This window comes from Drosophila bipectinata, chromosome 3R, assembly GCF_030179905.1.
Source record: "Drosophila bipectinata strain 14024-0381.07 chromosome 3R, DbipHiC1v2, whole genome shotgun sequence".
In the NCBI taxonomy this organism is placed as follows: Eukaryota; Metazoa; Arthropoda; class Insecta; order Diptera; family Drosophilidae; genus Drosophila; species Drosophila bipectinata.
In genome coordinates, this window is record NC_091739.1 from 296,305 (window position 1) to 321,823 (window position 25,519).

Consider the following 25,519-nt stretch of genomic DNA (forward strand, 5'->3'; position numbering starts at 1 on the left):
TGGTGGGCTCCACTGCGCGACAAGTTAGGTTTGAGAAATTTTTCGCGCGACAACGAATGAGGGATAGCCGAGTGGTAGAGTGACTGATATGCAAAGTAAAACGAGTTCAAAGTAGGCTCGGAATATCCATTTTTTTTTAATTTTAAATCTATTTATATTATATTTTTTTTATTCTTTTAATGTGTCGGGTCAGGCAGCAGCCCACCGGTGTAATTTGAATGTTTAAATATGTTAACGTAATGTTTAGTAATGTTTATTTATTAGGCTTAAGGGGTTATATACCTTCTTTGTCGAAGAAAATGAGCAAAGTTCGGATTTTTTTTTAGGTATGTAGCAATTATTTAATTACACGGATGTTTTAATTTTTTGATAGTACACTTTATTAACAATGTTTGTGCAAAATTTGGTGGAAAAATATTAAATAGTTTTTAAGGGGTGGCTGTTTCCCTTAGAGGCCTTTTTTTTTTTAGAGCCTTGCGGTGACAGTTCCCCAGGTCAAACAGGTCAACTTAAACCATAAAATCAAAAATATTTCATTAGTTTAGAGTAATCTCTTGTGCTTGAACGATCGATTTTAAAATTTTTTGTTTTTGTTTGGATATGGCAGCGTTTTATGCTAAAAATGAACGTTTTGGTCTCTAGAAATTTCACTAAAAAATTTATTTCGCCGAAAAAAAAGTTTGCGCGTGAAAAGTCGATCGTTCAAGCACAAGAGAATTTCATTACGAACATTTTAAAAAAAATTTGAAGTAAATCGGTTCAGTAGTTTTCCGCCAATCCATGTCACCGCAAAGTCATTTTTCAAGAAACACCATTTCGAGATATTCGCGTTTAAAGTTTCAAGTTCAGTTCAAGGCCGCAACGAGGCGTGCGATTAGGAGCGCTGTAACTTTTTTTCTACTGCTCCAATCTCTATGAAAATATGGGAGAATGTTCTCAAGGAGTTGTTCTTCAAGATAAACCACTAAAAAAATTTTCGTTTTTTTGAAAATAAAAAAGGTATATAACCCCTTAAGTTTATACAAAAGCTAGTTGATCGCAAGCCGACTCTCTCTCGGCCGCTCGACTCAACGGACTTTCTTTAGAGAGTTTTAGTCGGCAATGTCTAGGTCGGGCCGCCCTCTCCACTTTCGAGAGCTTTAGCTCGAGGTGACTTGTCGGGCCGCCCTCTCTGTGTATATTACTTTCGTCCCTGCATGCACCATAAGCTGGTCTATCTGCGGATCATCCAGTTTCATCTGCATGCTGAAATAAACATTTATAACGTCATATTAAATACAAATTCGTCTTTATTTACGGCATTGCAAACGCTCAATGTCATTGGTGACCCCGACGTGATATAGTTAGTATAATTAACTAAATTATTAACTATAATTTACTAAAGCTATAGAAACTAAAACTATTCCCGCGAAAACATATGTGGTGCAGATTAAAAATTACATGAACGGTTTTAGTGCTAATAAGCAATCGGGTTTATATAAAATAATAAACAAATTCAAATTAAGAACAAAACATAAACCTAACGGCAGTTCAGTTGTGGCCCGGTAAATTATTTATTATTGGCACACATACATATTTACGTTCCACAATGCAAGTGCATTTGCCCGCGCATAGACTTCATATATATATACGTTCCACCATTCCGCTACGGTCCTGAACGCACAGTGGGACAAGTCGTGTTCGTCGCGAGCAAATAAATTTGGAGCGATAAAATTTGGCGCCGGAATTATTTACTTCGGGCTGGTCGGAACTTAATAAATCAACCATGAACTCCAGCGGCGCAGACAAAGGAGCACCCACTCCAACCCGTAGTGCTATTCTAAAGTGCAAGGCCCTGGGTATTCTCCAGGACTTGAAGAGGATACAAAGAGCTCCTCAGCCTGTTTCCAAGGTGGACGATGCCATGCTCAACGTGCGTCTTGGTCAGATAGTCGCCATTTTCAGCGACTTCAAGGCCATCCACGGGGAGCTTGAGGATTTGGACATTTCGCAGATCAGTAGTGAGCCCTGATGGACTGTCTCGGAGCTGGTAGCGACAATGCAGGCCGAAATTAAGCACGGGATGACCCTTCGCTCTCCACCCTAGCTAACGGAATGTCCACCATGCAGGTTGACTCGGGGTCAGGTCAAAGGTTTCAAGCTTTGCCTCCCTTGCCTTTTCCTACCTTCAGCGGTAGATACTCTGAATGGCCTGAGTTTTACTCGATTTTCTGTACAATCGTCGGCGGTAATCCGAGCATCAATAAGGTGGAAAAGCTGCAAAGGTTGCGATCTTGCCTTCGCGAGTCCGCTTTCGAAGCAGTTCGCTCCTTGGAAGTCTCCGATGAGAATTATGATGCCGCGCTGAATTTGTTAGAGAAACGATTTAATAGCCGTCGTTTGATATTTCAGGCTCATGTGAACGAGATTCTTGGCCTCACTCTAGTGGGAGGCGATTCAATAACACGTCTTCGATGGTTATCCGACAAATTCAATGCCCTTATGAGAACCTTCAAGAATTTGGGTTCGACAAATGAGATAGCCGGCTGCATCATTGTCCTGGTGCTTCTTCAACGGTTGGACCCAGCTACTCAAGTTAAGTGGGAGGAGAGTCTAAATTCTTCAAGTTCCGACGCAATTCCTACTTGGAAGTCGCTGGCAGAGTTTCTGGAGCAGCGATGCAGGACTTTGGAGGCTATGGATGTGGCCGCTGGCCAGAGCTATGGAGCTGATCCCTCTTCGGGTTGGAGTGCTTCGCTGGGAGCGGATTAAGCTGTACCTCGCCCCTTACGAATGTAGTTGGAGGACAGGCCCCAACGGAGGGGGGAATGTCGGGTCAGGCAGCAGCCCACCGGTGTAATTTTAATATTTAAATATGTTAGCGTAATGTTTAGTAATGTTTATTTATTAGGCTTAAGTTTATACAAAAGGTAGTTGATCGCAAGCCGACTCTCTCTCGGCCGCTCGACTCAACGGACTTTCTTTAGAGAGTTTTAGCTCGGCAATGTCTAGGTCGGGCCGCCCTCTCCACTTTCGAGAGCTTTAGCTCGAGGTGACTTGTCGGGCCGCCCTCTCTGTGTATATTACTTTCGTCCCTGCATGCACCATAAGCTGGTCAGAAATAAACAGAAATCAAGCAGAAATAAACATTTATAACGTCATATTATATACAAATTCGTCTTTATTTACGGCATTGAAAACGCTCAATGACCGAACATAATGTGTTTTCCTAAATTAATAATTCAATAAAAAAAATAAAAAATTTTAAAATCGTAATGGAACCCGGTGTAAAAATGTCTATAAGCGGGTTCTACGGCATTTTGGCAGGCCGCGTCGTGGAACCCGCTCTGAAACGTTTGAATTTTTTCCGTCGTGGAACCCGCTGTGAAAATGAAAACAGCAGATGAGAGAGGGAAAGAGAGAATTCTATTTTTAGATCGTAACATCTTTGGAACGATGAAAGTTTGAAACGTTCAAATCGAACCAATGTGAGAGTAAAGAGATCAGAAATATCTTCTACTATCCTTACTCTTCAGCTTTGTTTTCGGTATGGATTCTCGCGCTTACTTTAACACCAATTTTAAGTATCACTAGATCAACGAGGATAGCCTAGATGGATAGTGCGCGCTCCTTATTCTTGGGGTCCTGGGTTCGATTTCATTAGCGGGCGGTTGTTTCAATTTTTACAAAGTTTTAGCTTTATAATTAATTTTATATTTAATTTTATTTTTTTGTTCATATTTTTTTTTTACTTTTCTTATTCACTTTTTTATTATTATTTTTAATTGCATTCTATTACACTTGTTGTAAAAATAAGTGACGGACGTGTCGGATGACAAAATGCCGGAAGGACTCCCTTGAAATTTTATTAGCCGGACATAATGAAAAATTAAACAATTTTACAATTTTAAAATTAAAGAAAAATATTACAATTAAAGAAAAATAAAAAAAATAATAATTATATAAAAGAAAGAAAAACTTCAAAGTCCTTACAAGGATTTGAACACAGAAAAATTACACTTAGAGTAACTACTCTATGCATTACGCTACCACCCTGTTTCGGTCTGCGACGAATCGTCGCCGACGATTAAAAATACTATTTGTTCTACTACTACATCGGCGCCTTGAAAACAGAAACGAGAAATTGAAATTTGGAAGCCAAAACATTTTTACGCCGTCGTGCGAGCAGTCATACATACATACCAAGGCTCACATTTTTGTCGACGGATACATGTAAAGACTTTTAAAAATAGAATCGTATGCATGTACGTTCCCCCCTCACCAACAAGCTTGATGAAAAAAGTTTACCGTTTTGGGCCCTGATGTCTATGTACTTTTTAATCTTTGGTATAACGTAATCACGCTTTTGATGTTTTTTTCATATAATTTCATTTAACTAAAATACATAAAATAATTACCAAAAATGCCAAAAGTCGTTGCGGAAAAATCGAAAGTTGGTACTTGTTTAGGTGAGGGGCCGTTGTGCCGCTCAGCTGTGCATAAGAGCGCATCCGCGCTGAAGAGCGCATCCGCACTCTCTCCTCTGTGCACTCTCTCTCGCTTGTAGGTTGTCGTCGATCTTCGTTTTATTGTGCTAGTTAAGTTAATCTTAACTCTTGTAAGCTCTAATCTCTTTTAAGCAGCGAAATAAAGCTGAACGCGTTTCTTGAATTTACCCCGAAGACGCCCCGACTTCTTATTTCATCCTTACTTCTGGAATCTTTTGCGGCAGCAACGCCCCCCCGACAACATTTTGGTCCTTCGTCCTACGACCCGGATCTATTTTTGGATATTCACTACCAGCAGTTTCCGGCATTGTTCCGCCAAGAGATAAGTACGACACTTTTCCGTCTCCGTCTCTCTGCCGGTCTTCAGCAGTGAAGACCGAACATTAAATTTCGTTCACACTGCTGCAAGATTTGTATTTTTTCAACCCCAGCTTGAGATTTTCTACAAATTCTACAAAGTTTTCCATCCGTCTCCGTTGTGTGCGCTTCGCCATATTCCTCGCCGTTTTTGGCCTCTCCGTTATCCATTCGCTTGCCAACGGTCGAGGCATATGGGCATCCATATACATACATACACAAATACATATATATTTTTTTTCGGTGCAATTAATGCGCAAAGGGAAAAAAAAATCCGCAAGTGAACAGTGAAATTGTGACAAAAAAGGGAATTATTAATATTGGACAGCGGGTGTGATTCAGTTCCAGAATTTCCAAATTCACCGAACAGTCCGTCGTAATATTTGTTCCCCCCCCCCCCCCCCCCCCCTCCAATTTTTTACAGCAAATAACTTTTCTGTTCCACCAGTTATACAGTCCACTTATCAACGCTCCACTGTGCCAACATATGCTCCACATGCCCTACATATATCCGTACTTGCATGCATGTCCATATATTTCCAAATATTTTCTGCCTCCGATTTCTTGAAATATATACCCGACAAAATTTAATATATACAGTCATATACAGTAATATACAGTTACATATACAGTCCACTTATCAACGTTCCACTGTGCCAACATATGCCCCACATATGTGGGGCATGTCCATATGTATATTTCCATATATTTTCTGCCTTTCAATTTCAGGAAGTATATAACCGATAAAGATTAAAAAAATTGTCTTCAATTTTCTAAAACCAACAATTATAAACCGCCATTTCACTACCAATCCGTGATTGTGTCGCTTAAATTCTCAACCTAGCCGCCGTAGTAGCCGTGTTATGTTTTTTTTGTGCTGTTTTTTTCCTTTGGTGCCAACGGCATAACCGGCTGCGTACAACTAACTTTAAAAAAAGAAAATCAAGTAATTATAAATTTATATATTTATAATTATATCCGCCACAATTTATTTAATTATTATTTTCCGTTCGAGCGAAGGGCCAGTTTTGTTTATTCACCTTCCCGGCCACTCAATACTTAAAGTCAAAAATTATTAATAATTTAATTATCAACCTTCTGTCTGAATTGAGCCGCGGTTTCGATTCCACCTTTCCGGCTTCGTGATGATTAACCTCAATTGATTAAAGATTTAGATTTTCAACTCCACCCTTCTGGCACCATAATAATTAAATCCGACAATTAGCCAAAAATTAATTATTATTAATTATTATTTTTTTTTGTGTTAAATACAAGCCAAGGTCAAGTCCACCTTTCCGGCTCCGCAAGTTTGAAAATAGTTCAGAATTCAATATCTACGTACGAACCACACTTGTATAAATATACAAGTTCTTCAACAATTTGTTTTCGAACGTGCACGAAGTTTCCGGTACTTGTCCATTTTACTTGGTGCCTCTAACGCTGCTTCTACTCCGCATCAGGCAACATCCGTCTACAATCTCCACCAACCTCGTCTCGTTTTGGGTTTTTTTTGGTTCCTGAAGTTTTCTTTCCACATTCGAATTTTGCCGCACACGACTTTCCTTTGGACATCGGCGCCACTAGTTCCCACTTGCTCCTTGTAATCGCATTTCATCCGCGATCTCACCGTTCTTATCACATTAGTGTGACCGGTCACCACTTCGTACGAGGCACCTGTTGCGCAAGTCAGTCGACAAGCGCTGACCAGCGACTTGGACTCTGAGAATGCCCACAGGAGACGACAAAAAGCCGCGTCCGATCCCAACCATCCGTTTGGACAGATCTCAATCCGCATCTCCGCGGACGCCTCTGTTGAAGCCTAAGGCGACTAGTGCCATTTCAAGGGCAAAGAGTGACGAATCCGCCAATACAATCCCCGGTCCTTCACAGAGGCAGACTTGCTCCGTTGCGAAAATGGCTCAAAGTGCGGTCGAAGTGGCGCTGAAAAAGTTCATCGCCAGAACAGATCGAATTAGCCAATTTGAGGCTAACATAAATACTCCGGGCGCCCCAGAAACGAAAAAAGACTCCCAATACATGTGCGAAGTCCATCGGGACCAAATTTGGGTACTGTGGGAGAAGGTGGAGAAGAGCTATGAGAGCTGCTCAGATTTGCTAGCCGTGTCAGCCGTCCCAATCCAATCAGGCTTCCGTCAATGTACACACGCCTGCGTCTACCAGCTGCCGGTTACCTCCGGAGGATACCGAGGTCTTTGCGGGTGATTATCTTCGGAGAGATTATCTTCGGCCCACCTTCAGAGACTTGTTTACAGCCATTTACTTCCAAAACTTGCGGCTGACCCCGGTAGAGAAGTTGTTCCACTTACTGTCCAAAACAAGTGGTGACGCACACGCCATTGTTTCTAAGGCTCCGCTTACCCATGAGGGATTTGTCGCAGCGTGGCAAAGCATCACAGACCGCTTTGAGAACCTGCGGCTATTGGTCGACAGCCTGTTAAAGATCCTTTTCAACATCCAGGCTATTTCTCAAGAGTCCGGGGTCGCGCTGAAGGAGCTCCAAGCCACCATTCAGAATTGTCTGACAGCCTTAGAAATGTCCTCCATCAATGTTGGGGCTTGGGACTGTCTCCTGGTATTTATGATTTCCTCAAAGCTCTCCCAAAATCACACTTTCTATGTGGGAGCAATCCGTACATAATAAGGCCGAAATACCAACGTGGAAGGAGTTAGATAACTTTCTGACAGAGCGCCATCGCACTCTGGAGGCCATCGACGACGCTAGGCCTAGTTGTTCCGGGCAATTTCCGCAAGGGTCGGGACTTCCTACTGCCCCTGCTCGTAGGCTCACTTCATACGAGACTCGTGTGGTTCCGGGCCAAAGAGGCTGCGATCTCTGTTCAAGGGAAAACCACCCCATTCGCTTATGTCCACGTTTCTAGAGATGGACGTAAATGGGCGCTCTGACTATATTAAGAGGAAGCAGTTATGTTTAAACTGTTTTGCCCGAGGGCACCAGCAGCCAGACTGCACCAGCGCCCATACCTGCTTCACATGTCACAGCCGACACTACACCCTCCTGCACTGCTCCAATTCCGCCTACGCCAGAAAAGGCTCGACCCGCACAGGCTGCCAAAAGCACAAACGTCTCAGAAGATCAGTCGGATGTGCAGGTGTGTTTCGCTTCCGGATCAGGAGCCGTTCCACTGGGCACGGCCCTTATCAACGTGTGCCATTTGGGGTGCAGCTTCCAGGCACGAGCACTGATAGACTCAGGGTCCGGAGCGACTTTTATAACGGAACGACTGAAATTGTAACGAAATTGTGCCATTTCTCCATTCGGTCGCCGTCTAGACCCGGGCTACAATTAGAGACTGCGGCTTACGTTCTTCCGCAGTTGGCAGGAAATCTGCCATCATATCCGATTCCACGAGATCGCCTCAAGGGGCTGCCCCCTTGATTAGAGACTGCGGCTTACGTTCTTCCGCAGTTGGCAGGAAATCTGCCATCATATCCGATTCCACGAGATCGCCTCAAGGGGCTGCCCGACATTCCCCTGGCGGACCCCAAGTTCTTTGAGAGCTCCCAAGTCGATGTGTTAATAGCTGATATTGTTCCATAACATCTGCGTGTCGCTTCTCGGTCAGGAGACCATTTTTGGATGGGTGCTGACAGGCCCATTATCTACAGCCAACCCTCGCAGTGTGTCCGTTTTTTCCACACGAGTTGCCCACAGCCTCGGTGACTCTCTGGATCAGCTCCTCACCAAATTTTGGGAGGTGAAAGATGTGCCCACACATATCAGTTCGGAATCGGATTCAGTTTGCGAGCACCATTTCGTCCAGACGACGAGAAGAGACGAGTGTGGCAAGTACGTTGTGACGCTCCACTTACGCGACCCCGAGCAGAAGGGTTTCGAGCTAGCGGCTTCACGGTCTTTTGCTCTTGCTCAGTTCCTGCCTAATGAGCAGCGCCTGAAGAGGGATCCGCCCCTTAAGGCCCGCTATGACTCGGTAATCCAGGAATATATCGACTTAGGCCACATGACCGAGGTCTCTCCCGCGAGCAGTTCCTCTACCTACTATCTTCACATCATGCCGTCTTTAAGCCCGAAAGCACGACCACCAAGGTGCGAGTGGTCTTCAATGTTTCGAGTCCGTCCGCAACCGACGATCCGACCTGACGATTCAAATCCTAAAGTGGCGATACTTTAGGTTTGTCTTCAACGCCGACATGGAGAAGATGTATCGGCAAATTTTGGTAGACCCCAAGCGTACTCCGCTCCGTATTTTGTTTCGCAATCCCGATGGGGATATCCGCGACTACGAGTTGAAAACGGTCACCTTCGGTGTCAATTGTGCCCCGTTCCTGGCGATCCGTGTGCTGCAACAGCTCGCTGACGACGAAGAGTCGAAGTATCCGCCAGCAAGCCAAGCATTTTATCCGGCATTTTATGTACGTTGATGACGTTCTCGCGGGGGCAGACTCCAAAACTGAAGCCCAAGCTGCGATTCGGGAACTGAAAGGGGCCCTAGAGTCAGCAGGGTTCCCATTTAGGAAATTAACGTCGAAAAGCAACGTGGACAACGTTCGTGGCCAACCGGGTGACCAAGACCACCCAGTTCACCGACATGCAGAAATGGGCACATGTCCTCTCCGAGCAGAGCCCTGCGGATCTCGCTAGCCGGGGCGTAGCTCTCCAAGATCTTGCAGATAACCAGTTGTGGTGGCACGGTCCTGACTGGCTGCAAAGGCCTCGCAGCGACTGGCCCAGTCAAGGCAATGATGCCCCCGAGACTGAACTCGAGAAGCGAACAGTCAAGGTCAATTTCGCGAAGTCGCCCCCTAAGATTTTCTTGAGCAGTTTTCTACACTCGACAAGCATTACGAGTCCTTGCCTATTTTAATCGCTTCATCCAGTGCGCGCGGATGATTCGATCCTCGTTTGAAGAGCACCTGACCGCTAATGAGGTTATGTCGGCGAAATGTCTTCTAGTTTCCGTCACTTAGCGCAGACACTTCATCTCTGAGATGGGCTGCTTAAGCAAAAAGCGTCCAATATCGGCATCCAGTCCGATTCAAAATCTGAACCCCTTTGTGGATTCGCAAGGCCTTATGAGAGCCTGCGGCCGGGTCACGTCCTCTGAGCTTCTCCAATATGACGAACGGCACCCTATTATCCTTCCGTACGACTGCCATCTGTCTCGACTCCTGGTTCAATTTACACATCGCATCACGGTGCACGGTGGCAATCAGCTGATGATCCGTCTGATCCGGGCCAAATTCTGGATTCCAAGGATGAGGAATTTGGTCAAGTCCGTCGTCTATTCTTGTAAGGTATGTGTCATCCACAAGAAGAAGTTGCAAACGCAACTCATGGAAAGCTACCCAAGGAACGGACGTCTTTCTCGCGCCCATTCACGTACACCGGTGTGGATTATGCCGGTCCCTACGAGATAAAAAACTATCCGGGGAGGGCCTGTCTCATCACAAAGGGTAATGTGTTGGTGTTTGTGTGCCTCTCCACTAAGGCCATCCATTTAGAGCCTACGTCGGACCTTAGGTTAGGTTAGGTTGAGGCGGCGATGAGGGGCCTGTCTCTTCCTCTTCTTCGTCTTCACAGCTCCTGCAGTAGTCATAATGTGGCACCGCTAGTCTAGCCGCGTGTGCTTCTATTAACCAATGTCCTGTAATGGCCTTGATCGCCAGACTACAGTCCTGCCTATTTAAGGCGATAAGCATCATTGACCTCTTCCTAGATCGGATGGGCCATATGATGCGGGAGTTCCTGCAGTTTTGGAGATTTCTCCATTTCCCCAGTGATGCGCGGTCAAAGTGATCCCTGCATTTTAGCCTACACGTAGCTAAGGGGATACCTACTCGTTCCTTCTCCGATAGGAGAGGATTGGTAGTACCTGCTCTTGCTAGTTCGTCGGCGGCGCAATTACCCTCGTGGTCCCTATGTCCGGGCACCCATATGAGGTGTATGTCATGCTGCTCTGCCATCTCGTTAAGAGATCTGCGACAGTCATTCACTGTCCTGGAGTTGGATGAAAGACCGTCAAAGGCTTTGAGTGCCGCTTGACTGTCTGAGAAGATACAGATTGTGTCCTGATTTCCAATAAGTGCTAGGGATCTGAGTGCTTCTCCGATAGCTATTACTTCTGCTTGGAAAACACTACAGTGGTCGGGGAGTCTGAAGGACTCATTTAAACACAGCTGTTCGCAATGGAAACCACCTCCCACCTGGCCATTCAATTATGAACCGTCTGTGTAGATATGGAGGGAACCGGCTGGTCCCGGGATTTGTGTGGCCCATTCCTCCCTTGTTGGGATGTAGACCTTGTATTTTAAGGTGGTGTGGGAGCCGGCAATGAGCGGCGATGTCATGCAGGAGAGCGGCGAGAATGGCAAGGAGAGCGCGAGCGGAGTGACAGAGCAGGGGGAGAGTTAGTTGTAATTGACCGAGCGTGCGGAGCAGACGCGACCCGATTATTACTTAAATAAATCAATTGTTCTATAATCTATATTGGAAATAACCTGTCCTTATTGAGGGGGAACTTACGGGTTACTACATTGGCGACGAGGTAAAACTGTTTTTCAAAAATATATACAAGAAATAGCAATAATTAATCTCATTTAAACGTACATGCATGTATGTATGTATGTAAAACGAAAAACTGCGTATGGCAGTGCCATCCCAAAAAAAAAAAAGGGGAACGGAAAGAAGAACCATAATGTATAACATAAATGAGATTAGTAATTGTTATACTTGTAAAGTTCAGCGCAAAACCAAATTACGAAACATAAGTAAAAAGAATACAAAAAAAAAACAATAAAGAGAGGCTGAGTTTTAAACAAGCCAGATAACTTAAGAGAAATTGACTCTGAAAAAAAAGGGCTGAGTGAAAGATGTACATTTTTGCAAGCCGCATGTGTATGCATGTGTAACTATGTATGTACGCAGGTGAAAACGTGCATAGGAAAGGCTGTGCGGAAGAGTTTTGTTTTCCGTAAGCTGTATAATAAATGGACTGCGTGTAAATACAAGTCGAAAGAGGGTGCGTGTAAACAAGCCCAAAAGAACAATTTTTAGTAAAGGCTGTGCGGAAGAGTTTGGTCTTGTGTAAGCTAGATAACTATAAAAAAAGAGAGGCTGCGTAAAAACCAGCCCAGAATTTCAAGTCTAAAATGAAATTTGGTTTCGTTGTCTAAAATCTAGCAAACACAAACGCACGACCTCAGGATGGCGGAAAATTATTTAAAACCATTCCTATGTGAAGCGATTGAGAAATCGGTCCTTCGAAATGAATGGGAGAAATGGTTTAGAGCGTTCACTATCTCGATGGAGGCTGAACAGATCGTGTCACCCAAAATGAAGAGAACTAAACTCCTTCACGTAGGTGGGGTACAATTGCAAGCTGTCGCGTTCTCATTACCGGGTGCACTGGTAGAGGATGACAAGGACGGGGAGATCGACATCTTCACTGTTTTGGTCGAGAAATTAAATGCCTACTTTTCGCCGAAACAAAATTCAACGTTTGAAAGGCATCTATTTCGAAGTATATCACCACATGAGTCAGAGAATTTCTCAAAGTTTATTTTACAACAAATGTATAAATGTTCTTTCGGCCAATCTAAAGTGGAGATTGAGGAAATCTGCTTAAAAGACAAAATAATTGATTCGTGGGCGCCGCTTGAGCTAAAGAAGAAGCTCTTGGGTAAGGAATACTCCTTGGACGAAGTTATTGAAGCGTGCCAGGTCGAGGAACAAATAAGCAAACAATCTGAAGCCATGCTGACGAAACCTATCACTAGCGATTCAATCAATAAAATTACTGCTCGGAAAATAAGGCCAAATCTGGAGTGTTCGAGATGTGGTCGAATGGGGCATGCAAATAGCGATTTCTCCTGTCCGGCCCGAGCTGCTAAATGTAACAAATGTTCCAAAATAGGTCATTTTGCACGACAATGCAGAACAGCACAATATGCTCAGCCGAAACACGAAAATAGGAAGCGCCGCCGAAATGATATTCGTTGTGTGGAAGATGAGAGCGCTGATCCCAAACGGAAGAAGGAATGTGCGAATTGTTTTAAGATCTACAGCGACGAAGAAGAAGAACTCATAAACTGCCAAATAGGGGGTCACAACATTGCTCTCATTATTGACTCTGGATCGAAATTTAACCTTATTAGTCAATCAGATTGGGCAAGGATTAACAACGAACCTACAGCAATCTTCAACATTAGATCACATTCTCAGAAACAATTTCGAGGATATGCTTCTGAACAATTACTTGAAGTAATTTACGTTTTTGAAGCGCCGATATCAGCTGTGCCGGATGTCGAGGTGATTGCAACATTTTTCGTAATTAAAAATGGACGGCAGTCGCTACTGGGCCGAGAGACCGCCAATGAGCTGAACGTTCTTCGGCTAGGTCTAGATGTCAATCGAGTGGAAATGACCACGCCATTCCCTAAATGGAAAGGGGTTAAAATAAAGCTATGGATTGACCCCAAAGTCATTCCAATTCAGCAGCCAGTTCGAAGAATCCCGGTGGCACTCGAGGAAAAAGTTGCCGCTAAGCTGGAAGAGAGTTTAAGTCGGGACATCATCGAATCAGTTACAGGTCCGAGCTCGTGGATATCCCGTTAAGGAAAACGGCGATATTCGACTGTGCATTGACATGCGTCGTGCGAATAAGGCCATTCGACGAGAAAATTATCCACTACCGACCTTTGAGTCTTTTATGCCCAAGCTAAAGGACGCAAAATACTTTTCGCGCTTAGACCTAAAAGACGCTTATCACCAGCTGGAACTGGACGAAGCCAGCAGAGAAATTACGACGTTCATAACACCAAAAGGACTCTTTCGGTACAAGCGGCTGATGTTCGGAATTAACTCGGCTCCAGAAATTTTCCAACGTCACCTCGAGCAGCTATTAGCACCCTTTACTAATGTCATGAATTATATTGACGATGTAATAATCTTTGGAGCTAGCGAAGAAGAACATGACAAGACTGTAAGAGAGGTTTGTAACACATTTAAAGAAAGCGGCGTTTTACTAAACGATCAGAAGTGCATCTGGAAAACAAACAAACTCAAGTTCCTTGGTCATATTATTTCTGACGAGGGAATCGAAGTGGACCCGGATAAAATTAATGTGATTAGAATGTTTCGAGAACCACTTAACAAGGAAGAGACTCGGAGTTTCCTAGGTTTGGTGACATACGTGGGAAAATTTATCCCAGACCTGGCAGATTACACGGATCCGCTGAGAAAATTACTGAGGAAGGACTCGAAATTCAGCTGGGGCGAAACAGAAAGAGATGCTTTTCGGAACTTAAAGGATCGACTGGAAAAAGTACCAAACCTTGTATACTTCAACCCGCTAAATCGAACTCGCCTAATAGCAGATGCCAGTCCTGTAGAACTGGGAGCGGTGCTGCTGCAGTTCTCTGTAAATACGGACCCCTTAATTATTTCATTCGCTAGTAAAGCTTTGTCGGACGTTGAGAGACGTTATTCTCAAACGTAGAAAGAAAGTCTAGCTCTAGTCTGGGCTGTTGAGAAATTTTACTTTTACTTAGCAGGACTTCATTTCGAGCTAGTGACGGATCACCATTCGCTACGAAGTAGGGCTTTATCGATATTTTAATGAACGGTATTCACATGGACGGTTTAATAAGCGTTTCCGCAATTTCTTGTAATGAGTTAATAATATTTTTTGTTTTTTTTGCTTTATTAAGGGTTTTATTTGTCCGTTCTCCCTTCCTGTATTTACTTTTAAATCACATTTCGCCTCTCGGCAGGACAGTTTTTGGCACTACTATTATGTTGACCGCGTCAACTATGTGCTTCATTGCAAATAATGGCGAAAAAAATATAAAGGCAGTAGTACTGGTATTAATAATAGTTAATAACAGTTAATTATATGAAAAAAAATTCGTTTTTTCAAGGCATATAGAAATTATAGTAGAAAAACATTTTGTTCGACCAGCACTACCAGTATATCAAAACTCATATGTATATCATATGTACATATATCAAAGCAAAACTCGCATTTTTGTTGAGTACACTCATACGCAAAAATTTCATTCAATTCAAGTCATTGGGTGAAACTCAGAAATGAATAAAAATCAGCACATGTTGTCGTACAGCTCATTCGTGTACGATGTTTAAGCGGTGGATTGTAGCATATTACAAGTGATCGAGAACAGCATTCCCCAATCAATGACTATCTCGGAAATTGCAAAGCATTCGGTAAAGGACGAAGAAATTATCGATGCAAAGGCCTGCCTGGAGTGCGACTCATGGAAACCAGGATCCCTAAAACTGCTGTACCCATTTCGATTTGAGTTATCAGCAATAGGACCCCTTCTTTTGCGAGGTAACCGAATTGTTATTCCTCAATCACTTCGGAACCAAGTGCTTGAGCTGGCTCACGAAGGACACCCGGGAGAGTCAGCTATGAAAAGGCGTCTGCGATCCAAGGTATGGTGGCCTCTAATTGATCGTGATGCAGAGAACTATGTCAAACGCTGCAGAGATTGTCTTCTGGTCTCCCAATGCCCTAGGCCAGCACCAATGGATAGGAACCCATTTCCAACAGGTCCATGGATTTGGGTAGCATCAGACATATTGGGGCCCCTACCAAACAACGAGTTTTTTATAGTGTTTATTGACTACTATTCCCGCTATATGGAGTTCAAATTTGTACGTTCAATTTCCACAAAAAGCTTAATTGAAGTAATGAAGGAAATATTCTGTAGATTAGGCTACCCAAAATACTTAAAAACTGACAATGGACGGCAGTATATAAGTCAAGAATTCGAGGAATACTGCAAAACTTGCGGTATAGAACAGGTGAAGACTCCACCCTATTGGCCCCAGGCTAATGGGGAAGTGGAAAACATGAATCGGTCTTTGGTCAAACGGTTAAAGATAGCACACTCTAATTCAAAGAATTACAGGGAAGAAATCCAGAAATTTGTACTCATGCACAATGTTACTCCACATGGCACAACAGGAGTAGCCCCCACCCAACTGATGTTTAATAGGGTCATCCGCGACAAGGTTCCATGTATAGGTGATATTGATGAAGAGGTTTCAGACTCGGCCGAAAGGGACAGGGATTGTATGTTAAAAGAAAAAGGAAAGGAAGAGGCAGATAAAAAGAGGGGAGCACGGGAAGCCGTGATAAACGTAGGGGATAAAGTACTCTTGAAAAATGTAGTGTTTCCTAGTAAGTTGACTCCGAATTTTAAGGATACGGAATTCGAGGTTGTTGAAAAAGACAGAAACATAGTTAAAATTAGGGCAGGGGGTAGGACTCTCACGAGGAATGTATCGCACCTCAAGAAAATACCAATCAACGCAAGTCACCTGGATACATCTGGACCCTCATCGTTAAGCAGCCCTCAACCGAAGATGACATCTACTCAGGATCACCAAGACGTCGAAGCAGGAATAGGTCATCGGCTTAGACAGTCCCCAGAAGATTTGGCTCTTTTGGCTGCCCCATCCTTGAAGCTAAAACTTGTCAATAAAGGAGGGATGTGGGAGCCGGCAATGAGCGGCGATGTCATGCAGGAGAGCGGCGAGAATGGCAAGGAGAGCGCGAGCGGAGTGACAGAGCAGGGGGAGAGTTAGTTGTAATTGACCGAGCGTGCGGAGCAGACGCAACCCGATTATTACTTAAATAAATCAATTGTTCTATAATCTATATTGGAAATAACCTGTCCTTATTGAGGGGGAACTTACGGGTTACAGGTGGGGTTACAGGTGGGATTATCGACAGGTACGCAGTAGTCTGTAGACCCCGTTGGCGTGCAGTGGTGTAGATCTAACTTGGTATGTCCGTAGTCTGTCAATTTCCATGTGCCCGTCTCTCGTAGCCTGATTGCCGATAGTGTGGCCATCTTGACCCCCATTATCTCTACCGGTAATAGGCCGAGTATGAAGTCTAGTGCGTCCGTCGTTGTGGTACGTAGGCTGCCTGTGATACAGACCTCCGCCATCCTTTGCGTTTTCCTAAGCTTCTCCCTGATTGTGGAGTTGGTGAGAGCAGGCCACCAGACCACCACCCCGTAGAAAAGGATGGGTCTTATGACCGCTGTATAAAGCCATCTTACTATTTTTGGGGACATTCCCCATTTAAGGCCAATGGCTTTCCTGCAAGTATAGAGCGCGATTTTAGCCTTGTTAGCTCTATCCATAGTGTTTGACTTCCAGTCCAGTTTCCTGTCTAGCGTAATCCCTAGGTACTTGGCGCTATCGCTAAGAGATAGGGTTACTATATAGCCTTAAGTTTGGTATTTTGTACTTCCTGGTGAAGAGGGCGAGCTCTGTTTTGGATGGGTTCACACCTAGTCCATTTCTAACTGCCCACGTTGAGAGGACCCTAAGTTTGTCCGTCATGCGGTCACATAGAGTCTGGGGAAATTTTCCTGAGAAGGCAATTGCGACATCATCCGCGTAAGCGATAACTTTGCAACCACCCCCTTCTAGGGATCGCAGTAGGCTGTTAACCGCCACGTTCCAGAGTAGGGGTGAGAGTACGCCTCCTTGCGGGGTGCCTCTTCTGACGTATCTATGAATAGATTCTCCTCCTAGTGACGCCTCAACAGTCCTGTTTACCAGGATCTGCTCTATAAGGCGTATGGATTGATCGTCTATTCCTAGTCCTGTCAGAGCATTGATTATCGAGCTTGGTAGGATGTTGTTGAACGCACCTTCTATGTCTAGAAAAGCAATGAGTGCGTATTCCTTATCACTAAGTGCCTTTTCGACAAAAGTAGTGATTTCGTGGAGTGCCGTTTCCGTGGATCGGCCCTTCCTATACGCATGCTGTGACCCCGAGATATCATCTGAGTTTATAGTAAGATTAATGTGGAGGCTGATTAGTCTCTCCATTGTCTTGAGAAGGAAGGACGACAGGCTTATTGGTCTGAAGTCCTTGGGGGCGCAGTGAGATGGTTTTCCCGCCTTGGGTATAAATACGACTTTCGTCCGCAACCACATTGCGGGTACGATGCCTATTCTGAAAATTGCTGAGAAAGCTTTCTTGACCCAAGATCTCAGGTTGGGGCCGGCTTTAATAAGTTGAGCCGGGACAATGCCATCTGGGCCCGGGGATTTGAAGGGCTTGAAGCTATTTATTGCCCAGCTGAGATACCTATCACTCAATAGGTATTTAAGTTGGTTAGCGGTGGAGGGGCTATTCCCCTGTGTCCGCATTTCCAGGGTTGTATCTTCTCGAGAGCAACCCGGGAAATGTGTCCCTATGAGAGCCTCTAGGGTTTCTTTGCTGGACGATGTCCAGTTACCTTCTGAGGTTTTAATGTATCCTACATTTGGTGCAGTAGTTGCGAGGACCTTCCTGAGTAGGGAGGCCTCTGACTTTTGCTGAATGTTCGTACAGAACTTGGCCCAGGCATTCCTTTTTGCCTTGCGAAGTTCTTTGTTATATCGCCTAAGGTCCGCTTTATACGACTCCCAGGCTGTTTCCGAGTTTGTTTTCCTGGCGAAATAAAAGGCCTTGCGGGCCGTGGTTTTAAAGGGCGCAAGTGTTTGCGACCACCATGGTGGTTTCTTTGACTTGCTATTGCCCGATCTGCTTTTGGGACAAGCTTTATTGAATGCCCTGGTGCACGCTGCCGTGAGCGTGTCCACCATGGCATCCAGGGCTACCCTACTATCAACGTTCCCTGTTGGAGGATTTCCCAAGGAACTCTATCTTCTTTCTATATAACTCCCAGTTCGCTTTCCTCGGGTTGCGTACCGTTAGTCGATTAAAGTTCCCGAAATTGACCGATAATTCTATGTATCGGTGGTCTGAGAATGAGTGTTTCTCTAGGACTCTCCATCTAACAATCCTGTCGCTAGGGATTCAGAGTAAAGAGTGACGTCAAGTACTTCCCTTCTGTTCTTGACTCGAAGACTAAAATCGAAGATTGACTCACCCCTCTCGTTCGTGTCAGTGCTGCCCCACTGATGATGATGCGTTAGCATCGCAACCTATGATCAGGTCGATCTTGTGCTTCCTGCTGTCTTCCACCAGCTGTTTGATTAGCGGGTGCGGGGGAAGGGTCTCCTGGTCGTGGCCCATATACGCCGAACATATCCTTAAAGGGCCATTTGGGCTCTCTACGGCTGCGGCTACGTGGTCTTCATTGCTGAAATTGGGTAGCAAAAAGAGGTTAAGATTCTTTTTTGCGAGGATGCAGGCTCGCCTTTTACCTGTAGTATCGGCTTTGCAGAGCCTGAACTCCGACGCCCCCAACCCAAGAATCCTGTCTCCTAGGATCCAGGGTTCCTGGATGAGGGCCACATCAGCTCCACTCTCGGCGAGGTGGAGTAGGAGGGCAGCTGACGCCGCTTTACTGTGGTGGAGGTTTATTTGTAAGATCGTCAGGGACATCCTTACAAGTCTCCAACACAGTTATTTCTGCCTCCGTCTCGGAGCCCAGCAGAGAGTCCTCCTCCATTCCGACTCCACCAAGTGCCCTTGCCAAGTCGCTTTCCTCCGAGGTGTACCCTTCCAGAATGTCCTCCTCCTCATCCGACATTCCTTCCGGCTGCCCCTCTTCGGTCGGCTTCTCCAAGTCTGGCTCTTGTGTGTCTGCCTCCAGACCGATACCTCCTGGCTTGGCCTTCGCATCGGATTTATAGATACGGACCGAAACATGCTCGAATCCGTACTTCAGCCGGTGCTCCGTCCTCTCCAGGGCTTCAACGGTCTCCTCGTTTAGTGTGAGGACGACCTGCCTCCGCAGTCCCACCGCCTCCTCGACCTTGGCGACTCTCCAGTCCGCCGTGAGGAGCGTCGGGTTGCACATCCTAAGCATTGTTAAGATGGTTTTCGGGTCGGCTGGCTTTTCTGTGACCCACACTCGCGCCCGCGCCCTTGTCCAGGACTCCAATTAAGGTTCTTCCCTTCGTTACTTCGGCGAACGAGCGGTTGGACGGCTGCGGCTGGGCCTTCCTCTTCTTGGCCTGGGGGGCTTCTCCCTCTGTGGACCTCTGCCTTTTCGCGCTTTGCGCGGCCTCCTTGGCAGGGTCTGACCCAGTACGTCTCTTCGGATCCAGCCTTTCTCGCGCCTTTTCCGGATTAAAGTCGGGTAGGATCTCCCTTGCCCACTTAATAATCTTGGCCTGGTCCGGGTTGGCTTCGGCCGATGGGTCCGCCCTCATCAGAATGAAGGCTGCTCTTCTTCTGTCCTTGTAGGAGCCTTTACGCTGCTTCGAGTGAGGCGCTTCCGGACCAGGGTTCGCCTTAGGGGCACCGCCGGTTGGTTTAGAGGTTGACCCTGGGGTCTTCCTCTCCACACCGTTCGGTGGTCCCATAGCTAGCCCTGCTTTGGAAGAAGTTGCCTTGGCAACCTCCTCCGCACCGGCGCGTCCCGCCTCCAGATGTTGCCCCTCTGTGGGGGGCTTCTCCATCTCAGCAACTCCTTGGCTTTTGAGGGCTTTGGAGTTTGACGGGCCATTGACCCCATTTCCGGTATTTTTTTGGGAGTTCCGCTCTCCACTTTGGTTTTTGTTTGTTAAAGAAATATTCATGTTTTGGTCCCACGAGTAGGCGGGAAGGGGCTCGTCCATCATGACATAGCCCGCTTGTCACAATAAGCCTGGTTAAAACTGGGAGGTCGGCCGGTCCCCCAGAGTTCGCATATTAGCGTCCGAGCCCCCCCTCGGACACGCATCCTTCGGCATATGCTGTTCCACCTTGGATTGGGGTGATTTAAGGAAGGGAGTGTTCTTCTCCCCGCCCGACTACCATTAGCCAGCATCCTCGGCAGAGACATGATCTTACCGGGACCTGTTACCAGCCGCCCTCACGTGGAGAGTATAGTCGCACTACCAGCGGTGTACACAGTTACGGCACGCAATGGCTTGTGCGTAGGTCCCCCTTTTGTACCCGTTGGCTGACGGCTTACGACCTATAAATTTCTGGCGGCTTTCGCACGGTTGAGGTCCTGGAGAGGATGCCCCCGTCGGAGAGGATGCCGTCAAGTGCAGTCCGACAACGGGAAGACCTTTGTAGGGGCAGCTGCTCTACTATCTTTGAAATAGTAGAGAAATACATCTTTGAGGAGCTGGCTACTCTCCTGGCGAAGATCGAGGCGTGCCTGAATTCGCGGCCATTCGCGCCAATGTCCGAAGACCCTGCTGATCTGTTGGCTCTTACACCCGGGCACTTTCTTGGGGGAGGCCAACATCTCGCCACGGTCGAGCCCGAGATAAAGGAGGATACAACTACCATCATTAATCGCTGGCAACACCTCAAGGCTCTTCATCAGCAATTTCGGCTGCGATGGAAGGAAGAGTACCTCAAGGAGCTTCATAAGAGGGATAAGTGGCGAGCCCCAACAAGGGATCTCCGCGTTGGGGATATGGTCGTCATCAAGGGGGACAATCTTCCGTCCAATGAGTGGCGTTTAGGCAGGTTTGACGCGGTGTATCCAGGATCCGATGGCCATGTCCGCGTGATCCACATCCGCACCGCGCGAGGGCTCGTCAAGCGTGCTTCTTCCGTTGGAAGCGTCCGCCTACCCACAATAATTAATTCATTAATTAATTACTCACCGTAGTTCCGAACAATCATTCACACCGATTCTAATAATGTTTTTTGTTCCTTCATCATATTTCCGCCAGCCATAGTCAACACGATGTCGCCACGCCCACGCAACGCCCAACCGCTGGAGAGCAGATGTACTCGAGGTATTCAATCCTACCGTTGCCGAGTCTGCAATGGGATCCATGCCTTGAAGAAGTGTCGGCGCTTCCTACGCCTTAGTGCCGAGAAGCGGCTCCGGGCGGTTCTTGTGAACCGCTCGAGCTGACTGGCCCACGAGCACTCCGACGGATCGTGTCGGCGTGGGGACGGTTGTAAGACGTGTGGTCAGGATCACCACACGCTGCTGCACCTCGTGGAGAAGCCGCGGGCTCGGCGCAAGGCACGCCAAGAGGAGCACCGGTCACGAAGCGCGGGAGACAGGACACGGAGTGTCTCGGCTGGCGCCCGGCCGTCATCCGCCAACTCCCGGCGCGGTTCGGGTGCTTCTCGGCCTTCGTCCGCCACTTTCCGGCATTCACAAGCCGATCCACGGCCACTGACTTCCCGGCGCTCGTCGGTAACTCCTTGGCATTCTTCCGCCACTGGCCGGCAGCCGTCAAGCGCTCCACGGCTTTCGTCCGCCACTCATCGGTTGCCGTCCACCGCTCATCTGCCCGCGACATCCGCACCTAGGCAATGTTCCGCCTCTCGTCGAGGGCCCTCGCAGAACGCGGTCGCTGCGCCCAACCTCTCGTTGCTGCTGCAGTGGAACAGCGTCAACGTGTTGCCGACTGCACTAGTGCGCATAGACACCGGGACCCGGATCTTCGACACGGAGGCCCTCATCGACCCGTGCACGCCCTCGAGCTGCATCGACGCCTCGCTCGCGGCGTGCTTCCGGCTGCCCACTACCAGCGTGGGGGAGGACAAGTGTGTTCAGCCACCGTGGGGTCAAAGACCGATGATAGCTTTCGGCTGGAGGTATTCTTTAAGATTGAGCCTCACGTGCGCGTTCGCATGCCGTCCCGAGAGCTGGACGAGGTGATGCGTGCCCACTTCCGAGGCGTGACATTGGCGGATGAGCGATTCCATCTTCCAGCGACATTTGTCCTGGGCGTGGATATGTACCCGCGGATCATGCAGCCGGGCTTCCTGAAGATCCAGGACGGGCTGCCAGTGTCCCAGAGCACAGAACAACGCGGGAGCTGTTGCAACCCGAGTGATTGCAAAGGGGGCGGAATGTTTAGGTGAGGGGCCGTTGTGCCACTCAGCTGTGCATAAGAGCGCATCCGCGCTGAAGAGCACACCCTCGCTGAAGAGAGCATTCGCGCTGAAGAGGGCATTCGCGATGAAGAACGCATCCGCACTCGCTGGTTGATGTCAATCGTCATTTTATTGTGCTAGTTAAGTTAATCTCTTGTAAGCAGCGAAATAAAGCCGAACGCGTTTCTTGAATTTACACCGAAGACGCCCCCGACTTCTTATATCAGTTAACAATGCAACGGTGATCTGAGATAAGGACACGAAGACGGACGACGCATATGGTCTTACGACGGGCGTTGGCCGATGGCTGTGATCTGTGCGAGTTAGGGTTACTTCTAAGCTCTCCTTATCTTAAGTTAGTCAGTTCTGAGCTGACAGCCGAAGAATAAAGGCACCTCTTCCAAGTCTTATGTTTTATTCCTAATCACCGTTGGAGGAATGACCTTTAGCCACGACCCGGTTACCAGTTTACAAGAAGAGGATCAGGAGCATCATCGTCACTGATCGTGGCCACCATCTGGTCTTGATCGATGCCCTGCATTATTACAGAAGTGCAGAAACATCTACAAAGTGTCCGGCCGTTGTGGGCAGCAACTTGCCGCATCGGTTTCGTCAGAACCCACTATTCCGTGAGCAGCACGTGCCACGGTAGAACTCTCCTGCAAGAGCTGTGCAGGTGGAGAATGTTGTAGGCAAACGCGCTGCCATAACTAAACCAAACCTTATCTGGCGCCCAACCAAGTCGAAGACCCCGACGAAATCTCCGAGCCTCGAAAACACGAGGAAAAACAAAATCATCATCTTAAAACTGGTAACGTGGTCTGGACCACACAGAAGACTGCTAAAAGGAAAGAAAACTTTCATAGATTCATGTAAGTGAAACCCTTTTGTGAATTGCCAGGAAAAATTAAAAGAATCGCTAATAAAATAACATATTTAGATTTGTGTTATTTTTTATAAAACATTTTTTTTTTAAAACAATGGCGGCATGTAAGTCAAGAAATTAGAGTATTTATTTCTCTTTGTGTTGCGGTTTTTTTCTTTTCTCAAATCAGTAAAATCAATTCGCGGAGAAGAGTACGGTAAATAGATAAGCACTTAGCTTAGCGCCTAGCTTGGCGACGGTTCAATATTTTTTTGAGACGTTTGTATGAGCGATTCAGAGTCTGAAAGCTTGATTGTTCGGCTAAATAACCTCGCGTTATCAGAAGAGGCCGCCGAACGTATAGTACAGAAAAAACAAAGTATAGATCCACAACAACTACAGGCAATCATAAATGCTGGGGTTTCGGCCGCATTACAGGTGCAGAAACAAGAGTTTGAAGAGAAATTACAGAAAGTCACTGATAGGTTTAGCGCTGCGACACTATCTGCTCCTGATATTGCGGTATAATCGCCAGTTGCTGTAACCGGTAATACGCCTTGTGACGAAGGCCTTGAGGCGGTAAAATCATTGCCAAAGTTTGATGGCTCACAGGGAAAATATGTTTCTTGGCGACAGGCAGCACTAGCATCATATGAGTTGTTCAGACGTTTTGACGGGAGTTCTAAGCATTATCAGGCTGTTCTAATAATCCGTAACAAGATTAGGGGAGCTGCTGATTCTATCCTTTCATCCTTTAATACTATTCTTAATTTTGAGGCTATTATAAGCCGCCTTGACTTTACCTATTCTGATAAGCGTCCATTATACTTGCTTGAGCAAGAGCTCACAATACTAAGGCAGGGGCAGATGTCTATTACACAGTTTAATGAAGAGGTTGAGAAGAAGCTGACACTCCTAACAAATAAGACAACTATGACATATGAGACTGACCATGCTCGATATATGAATGAAAAGTATAGGGCTGATGGCCTACGTGTATTTGTTTCCGGTCTGAAGAGAAACTTAACAGACGTGCTCTTTGCTGCTCAGCCTAGGGACTTGCCATCAGCCTTGGCAATGGCTCAGGAAATAGAGGCAAACCATGATAGGCATGCCTTTGCCACACAGTATGCCAGGTCCATAGAGGAGAAACATCTTAGGCAGGCCCAGAGTAATCCGTTACAAGGGACACCCGATTCCAACTGCAAACAGATACTTAACAAGAAAGGAAAGCTAACTTTGGACGGAGCCAAAGTTGATATACCCTTGCAGTTAAAACAGGATTTATATCGCAAACATCGGATATAGTTGGCCGATCCTTATGAGAATATAATAATATAACCCAATTTATTATAATATAAAATCTAAAAAAAAGTCCCAAACTTCTATCTTCGAAAATACCAAAGTTGGTATTTCTACCAAAAAACATTTCCGAACGTTCAGTTATATGGCAACTATAAGATATAGTCGGCCGATCGTTATGAAATTTAGTAGATCGGATTAACTGACAAAAAATATAATCTGTACCAAGTTCCAGATTTCTATCTTCAAAAACACGAAAATTGGGTCATTTCCGATCGTTCAGTTATATGGCAGCTATAGGATATAGTCGGCCGATCCGGGCCGTTCCGACTTATATTCTGCGTGCAAAGGAAAGAAGGGTGTGTGCAAAGTTTCAAGACGATAGCTTTAAAACTGAGAGACTAGTTCGCGTAGAAACGGACAGACAGACGGACATGCTCATATCAACTCAGGAGGTGATCCTGATCAAGAATATATATACTTTATAGGGTCGGAGATGTCTCCTTCACTGCGTTGCACACTTTTGGACAAAATTATAATACCCTCTGCAAGGGTATAAAAAGGGGTGGAAAAATCCATACTTTACCAGGAATCAAGGTCAACAAACCGTTGGTGCTAATACACCATTAGAAAAGATGGACGTAGATCCAACATCGTCTAAATTCCGTCAAGCGGCAAACTTTCAGCGCCCCCAGGGTTCTTCCGCACTGCAGGCACTGGATGCA

At 46.2% G+C, this 25,519-nt stretch overlaps 1 protein-coding gene and 1 pseudogene across 1 annotated transcript; both read left to right on the forward strand.

The window, feature by feature from the left end:
• Window positions 1-1,765: 1,765 nt before the first annotated feature.
• Window positions 1,766-2,751, forward strand: LOC138926702 (uncharacterized). The gene is made up of 2 exons (XM_070281735.1): window positions 1,766-2,000; window positions 2,087-2,751. Exons 1-2 carry the CDS (start codon window positions 1,766-1,768, stop codon window positions 2,749-2,751), a joined length of 900 nt encoding a protein of 299 aa, XP_070137836.1.
• Window positions 2,752-3,592: 841 nt separating this feature from the next.
• LOC138926704 (uncharacterized) lies at window positions 3,593-20,880 on the forward strand (annotated as a pseudogene).
• Window positions 20,881-25,519: the final 4,639 nt, after the last annotated feature.